At 50.8% G+C, this 7,137-nt stretch overlaps 1 protein-coding gene across 1 annotated transcript; it reads left to right on the top strand.

The window, feature by feature from the left end:
- On the top strand, positions 1 to 4,231 carry LOC128847655 (olfactory receptor 2B2-like). Its single transcript, XM_054047241.1, has 2 exons — positions 1 to 8; positions 3,295 to 4,231. Exons 1-2 carry the CDS (start codon positions 1 to 3, stop codon positions 4,229 to 4,231), a joined length of 945 nt encoding a protein of 314 aa, XP_053903216.1.
- The last annotated feature ends 2,906 nt before the right edge of the window (positions 4,232 to 7,137 follow it).

Genomic DNA, 7,137 nt, shown 5'->3' with positions numbered 1-7,137 from the left:
ATGGGGCTGTGACTAGAGTGGGGGTTGTGGCCCCAATGCTGGTGCATTGCTCAGGGGCGGGGGTCACTCCTCCCCAGGCCACTCTCCCCTAGATGGCGTTGCTGGAGGAGTCTCCTGGCCAATTGGGTGCACGGGGCCCTGGGGCATTGCAAACCTCACCAGCCAAGTCCCAGCCCCTTGGGAGGCTTCAGGGAGTCACATCTCCCGCCCCCTTCCTGGTTCCAACGTCCATAAGGGCCCTGCCTGCTCCATCCCCTTCACATACAGCCCAATGCACTCAGAGACAGCTATCATGAGCTGCACAAGCAGGAGCCTCCCACAATCACAGAGACACAGGGCCCTTCTCAGCTGTGCTTCGGAGCTGGGGCAGCCCAGGCGTAATGTGACACCAGGGCTGGGGTAGGTCAGGGAGCAGGGACACAGCCTGGGGATCCTACCTCCTTCCAGCCATCCACTGTACTTCTCCAGATCTATCCAGCTCTCTGGGTCTCTCCCCAACTCGCTATCCTTCTGCTCATCTGTCTCTCTTTCTCTCCGTCTCTATCCTTCTATCCATCTACACCTCCACCCTCCAGCCTTCTATCCATCCATCTCTCTGCTCTTCTATCTGTCTCTTTATTGCTCCTTTTATCCATCCTTCTCTCTGCCTTTCTTTCTGTCCTAACAATTCACCTCTCTCATCCCCCTGACCCCCATCTATCCTCTCCTCTCTCAGACTCTCCCTCTCTTTTCACATCTGTGCACGTCTGGCATCCACACTCTCTCTCCATTCCTCTCCTTCTATCCATCTCTCTCCTCCCCATCTCTGGGATTTCTTTCGTTCTGTCACTGTGGTCTCTGGGCTTCTAGGAGACTCTGTCAGCTGAGAGAGGCTCAGGGTATCCCTCCTAGCCTGAGGCAACCTGCCCGCAGGAACTTCACTCACACAGTGACCGGGCTTGTTTCCTGGCAGGCAGAGGGAGTACCCTGTGACCATGCAACACTGGCTCTGAGCATCCAGTTTGCCACATTCCCTTCCTTTTGAGACCAACCCCAAGGCCCCATCAGTGTGTGTGGGTGGGGGGGGCAAAACCTGCAGCCTCTGGGCTTCCAGAGCCAGATGTGGACGGTGCTGACCCACGGCAGGGGGCAAACTTAGCTGGTCTCCCTGACCCCAGAGCATCCTTAGACATTCAGCTCCACAGCTCGGGGCTGCCTCGTCCCAGGGACTGGGGGCTCAGTGCAGGGGAGCAGGGACTCCAGACTCTGCCCTGGCATCGGAGCATCTGAGCCGCCCGGAGCTGCTCGGGCAGGAGGAACCTGGGGAGAGCAGAGCCGGAGGTGAATGGAGGTGAGTCCGGGCTTTTTTCCACCACTCGTTCCTGCTTATTACTGGGGAGGGGCCAGGAGCTGGAGAGCATGTGGGCTGGTTAGATTTCTTAGCTCTGTGCGATGGTTCTGACAAAACTTCCCTGCCTCCTAGGGGTGATGTGAGGAGAAACCCACTAGAGATTGTTAGGTGCTGAGATACTGTTTATATTGTAGTCCCTGTCAGTCGCAGAGAGAAGTACATAAACATAATAGATTCATGTGAAAGTGGCAGTAGAATCCTAGACAAGTAGGGCTTGAGGGTACCTCCAGAGGTCATCTGCGCCATACCCCCACACTGAGGCAGGAATAAATTTACCTAGACCATACTTGACCAGTGTTTGTCCAACCTCTTCTTAAAACCCTCCCTGGACGGCATGGCATTCCGGGCTGCAATTCAGACTAATGAGGGGTTGGGTCACCCCTGCCCTGCTACCTTGGCTGCCTCACAATCTTTTGTTGTTGTAGCTTCCAACCTGGGTCGCTCACAAGCAGCCTGCCAGGATGCAGGTCACACCCTGAGTGTCTGTGTATAGCCACAGCCCTGGTCCAGCAACTCTGACCCCAGCAGCCTGTCTGCAAACACCAGCCACACTCTGGCTTCCTACAGCCTTGGTTACCACTTGCAGGGTTACAGCAACAAACTCCCAGTTCCAAATTCCCCCCCAAGACTTGGGTTCTGCACTGCCCGGCCCCTTCCCGGACAGCTCAGATATTGTAGGTCCATTGCCTCTCTAAGGAGATCAATATCCAACAGTTTGCTACTTTAAATGGAGTTACCCACACAATTCAGTTTGAATGCAGTTTGGATTATGGACTAAAACATGTTTAACTACGAAGAGACAGGTTTCATGTGAGTACAAGTATAAGACATTCAAGTCAGAAATGGTTACAGGAGAAGTAAAGGGAAAACACTTCCTAGTACTAAAATTAACAAACTAGACTTGGCTCCAGGTGAAATCCCTTCCACATGTTTCCAGTAACATTGCTGAGCCAATTCCTAGACCAGGATCTGCTCCCAAAGTCCAAACGTTGTTTCTTTTGTCTTCTTAGGGGAAAGAGCGAGAGATGGATAGGGAGAGATAGCTTGGGGTGTTTCTCCCCCTCACTTTTATAATCCAGTCACCCTTTGATATGCATTTTCTTGAGGGTTCTGCCTAGATAAAGTTCATTCCTGCTGCAAGGATGGAGAGAAGGAGACTAATGGTGAAGGAGATGCCATGCTGTTGTTGCTTCAATGGAGATCGGGTTGTTCCTGCCCCGTTTCCTTGCCAAAGACTGGCCACTTGATAAGTGATTGCCCATCGCCTTTGATGACACCTGGCTAGACTCCTTTGTGTTTAAGAAACTGATTTCCCCAGACTTGTCTGGTAAACGTATTTCCGACCTAATGGACATGGAGAACAATTGATCACCATCCTCTTTATGACAAATTTTCACATAGTTGAAGACTGTTACCAGGTTCCCCTTCAACCTTCTCTCCTCTAGACTAAACATGCCCAGTTTTTTCATTAATAAGAGGGGCAATTTGGGATCATAGTTAGAAGCCCCAGTCGCGACCAGGATCTGTACAAATACAGAATAAAAGCAATGAAACAAAACAGCCTCTGTCCCAAAGACCTTATCATCTAAGCATCCATTTATCTATCACATCCTATTGCTCCCACCAACTGCCACAGATCCAGTTTTCTAGGACACTTTAATTTCCTGTTATATGGATCCTCCTTTGTCACTAACTGCCACAGAACCACTTTTCTGCGACAAAGCCATTCCTGGCAGAAGGATCCTACCTGCCACCCAACTGGCCCAGATTTTCGATGACAAAGTCACAAGCGGGCATGGTTCATTCAGAGCAAATGGGGCTGCCCCTGAATGTGTCTCCTTTGTGTATGGCTGTTGGGGCTCCTTTCATCCTTATCTTTGTCCCTACTCCCTGCAGGAGGAAAGAGGGAACGGGAGCTCTCAGTGGGAATTCATCCTATTGGGGGTCTCTGACCAACCACGCCTGGAGATGCTGCTTTTCGTGGTGTTCCTGGTCTTGTACGTCCTGAACCTGGTGGGGAACCTGGCCATCATTGTGGTGTTGTGGCAGGAACCCTGTCTCCACACCCCTATGTATTTCTTCCTCAGCAACCTCTCTTTCCTGGACCTTTGCTACACCACCAGCACCGTTCCTCAGATGCTGGTGAACTTCCGCAGCACCCACAAGTCCATCACCTGGGCTGGCTGCGTGGCCCAGCTCTACATCTTCCTCTCGCTGGGCTGCACCGAGTGCCTCCTGCTGGCTGTCATGGCCTACGACCGCTACGTCGCCATCTGCCAGCCACTGCACTACACAATTGTCATGAGCCGCCGCCTCTGTCTGCAAATGGCGGCCACCGTCTGGTTGAGCGGCTTCAGCAACTCCATGCTGCAGACCGTCCTGACTGTGCGGCTGCCCCGGTGTGGGCGGAACCGGGTCGACCACTTCTTCTGCGAGGTGCCGACCCTGCTCAAACTGGCCTGCGTTGACACCTCCACTATCGAGGCTGAGCTTTTTGCTGTCAGTGCGATCTTCCTGCTGGTGCCGCTGGGCCTCATCCTGGTCTCCTATGGCTACATTGTCGCCGCCGTGCTGAGGATTCGCTCAGCCCAGGGCAGGCTCAAGGCCTTCAACACCTGCGCCTCCCACCTGGCCGTGGTGTCGCTCTTCTATGGCACGGCCATTTTCATGTATCTACAGCCTCCATCCAGCTACTCCCAGGACCGGGGCAAGATGGTCTCCCTCTTCTATGGCATCATCGCCCCCATGCTGAACTCACTGATCTACACGCTGAGGAACAAGGATGTGCACGGGGCCCTAAGGAGGGTGCTGGGGAGGCTATTGGGGAGTAAGAGGACATGAGCCAGAGAAATGAGTCGGGACTGGCTGACTTGGTTCTCTATGGGGCAGCAGCTCCGATCCAGCCTCAGGCCAGGGGGACTGGCTGGCTCAGGGGGCCAGGCAATGGACGATGGAGCCTTTCCCATCTAGGAGGTCTGCATTTTAAGGTCTCTGTTCATGTCTGCACATGGCGCTGGGGCTGGGAAACCAGAGGTCACTCACCATGAGCCCCAGAAGGCAGAAGAGCATGTAAAGGCCTGGTGGGCAGCGTTGGGCACCTGGCTCTGAATGGAAGAGTGGGAGCAACGTGGGCATTTGAGAGTCATCTCTCTGCACCAGATCCAGCCAGCACAGACCACATCCCTGCCCCCCCAATATAAAATACCTCAGATTCTCTCTTATTGAATATTGATCTAACCCCCCCCCCACCACCACCAATGTTGCCCCTTTTCTATTTAATTCTCTGGTATGGATAGTCTGGGAGCTTCTTCCCCCTTCTCAAGTTAAACTGCAGCTACTTCGGCATTTGGAGGGAAACAGCTGGCACCGATCATTGCTCCAAATTGTGAATGGGATCAATGAAGGTGTTAAACTCATTAGAATCAACTTTCCCCTCTGATTTTGCCTCTTTTCTCTCTAATGACCAAATATTGATCTAAAATCTCCTCAGATTTTGCCTTTTTTTCTCTAATTACCAAATATTGATCTAAAATCCCCTGAGATTTTCTCTTTATTGACTATCGATAGAAATGTCCCTCCATTTTGGGACTCCTCAAGTCAGGCACCTTTCCCGCTAAATTATGGAATATTGATCTAAAATCCCCCCAGATTTGACCATTTTCTTCTTTAATTGCTGAATATGGGGAAAAAAACCTCTCTCACTTTGGGGTCTTTTTCCCTCCTCCCATTTTAAATTGCAGCCACATCTGCTTTTGGAGGGAACCAGCTGGCTTGAGTTCTTGTCTCACATGGTGGATGAAGAAAAGGAGGATGTTAACTCCCCTCTGATGAAATTTCTCTTCAGATTTGACCCCTTTACTCATTCATTCTCAAGCAGAGATCTCGCACCTTCTCAGATGTTGTCCCTTTTCTCTCAGCTGTTCAAGGTTCATATGAAATGGCTGCAGTTTTGGGCATTCCCCCCTCCATTTTATGCTGCAAGAAATTCTCCTGGTCTTGGGAAGAAGTGATTAAACCAAATCTTTACCCCATGGGGTGAATGACTGGGGGAAGGAGGTTAAACATCCCAATGAACAACTTTCCCCTCCTGTAGCAGAATCAAATTGTTTTCTCTTGTGTAAATCAAAACCAGTGTGTTTGCTGATTTGAGTGACTTGCGCAATTCTATATTCAGATATTAAAGAGCTGTGTCCTTATTCAGCAAGACAGAGACTAGGGAAGAGATGAGATTAAGGCCTGGTCTATCATGGAGGATAGGTCCATCAATCGCTATTAGCCAAGATGGCCAGGGATGCAACCCCAACCATGCTTTGAGTGTCCCTAGCCTTTGATTGCCAGAAACTGGGAATGGACAATAGGGAATGGATCACTTGATGATTGCCCTGTTCTGTTCATTCCCTCTGAAGCAGCTGGCATTGGTCACTGATAGAAGACAAGATCCTGGGCTAGGTGGACCATTGGTCTGACCCAGTATGGGCGTTGTTATGTTCTTACGTACTAAAAATTAGATTGACCTAGCTACATTGCTCAGGGATGTGAAAATGTTTTTGCCTTGAGCACTGTAGTTAGCTCAACCTAACTCCCAGTGTAGACATGGCTAGGTCGAAGGAAGAATTCTTCTGTCAACCTAGCGACCGCCTCTCAGAAAGGTGAATTAATTACATCAATGAAAAAACTCCTTCCATCGATGTAGGAAGAGTCTACAGAGACCAGCTCTGTGCCAGGGATGGCCACTAACAGAGCCGTCCTTAGGATTTATGGGGCTCTACACAGTACTATTAAACTGGTGCCTCTATGCCTGACTGGGTACACAGACAACACCCCTGCCCGCGGACCCCCAGAAGAACCACCCCGCCCATTGCTGACACACACTGAGCTTCATATGCAGCAGACACTGCGGCAATCCTGGCTCACAATCCCGGGGGGGAGGGATGAGACAGGAAAGCTGAGAGTCACAGTTACGCACCCAGACCCCCCTACCCTCTCCATCACGTAGAATGCGCCACGCCGGCGCATTCGGCTCTGTGAATACGGCCCCTGCCTAAGGAGACTGCAGAACGCGCTGAATGGGCAGGAGCCAACCCGCTCTTCCCTGCTGTCCTGGTAGTGCCCCAAATTTTCGGGTGCCCTACGCTGCCGCGTATGCTGCGTACCCCTAACGACGGCCCTGGCCACTAATCTCTGAGGCTTGCAGAGCAGGATCTTAGAGCATGGGAATTTGTGCCTCTTTCTTGTTGTAAAGACTCTTAATATTTGCCCAAATAATCTTCTTTAAACAGCGGCTCCGGAGAAAATAAGGTCCCTGCCCAAGAAAGAGGTTCGCAAAGGATGTTCGGCTGATGTGTAACTTTGTAGAAGAAGGGAATTTGAAGCCAGTGGGAGTCTGGACGCCTGGCTTCTGTTCTCAGCTCTGGGAAGGGAATGGGTCTAGTGGGTCAGCGCAGAGAGGAGACTGGGAGTCAAGGTTGATCTCTGGCTCTAGGCAAAAAAAAATATTTGTTTGTATGTAGTTAATTATAAAGTAATGAATGATAATAAAATAGTGACTGCAATCAAACAGTGATGACCATAAAATAAAATAAAACATCCGTGGGCAGGCAGACTGAGCGAGACAGCGACACGAGGCGCTAGTGGGGCCATAAAGGGGCAGCTGGGGAGATTGTCAATATCGCTTCAGTTTAACAGGTGTATCACCAGGCTTGACCGAATTCAAACTTTATGTTTTGATAATTTCGATGTTTATTTTT

This window comes from Malaclemys terrapin, chromosome 13 (assembly GCF_027887155.1).
Source record: "Malaclemys terrapin pileata isolate rMalTer1 chromosome 13, rMalTer1.hap1, whole genome shotgun sequence".
Lineage (NCBI taxonomy): Eukaryota > Metazoa > Chordata > Testudines > Emydidae > Malaclemys > Malaclemys terrapin.
The sequence above is the reverse complement of the archived record's forward strand: the minus strand, read 5'-3'. Positions and strand labels throughout refer to the sequence as shown.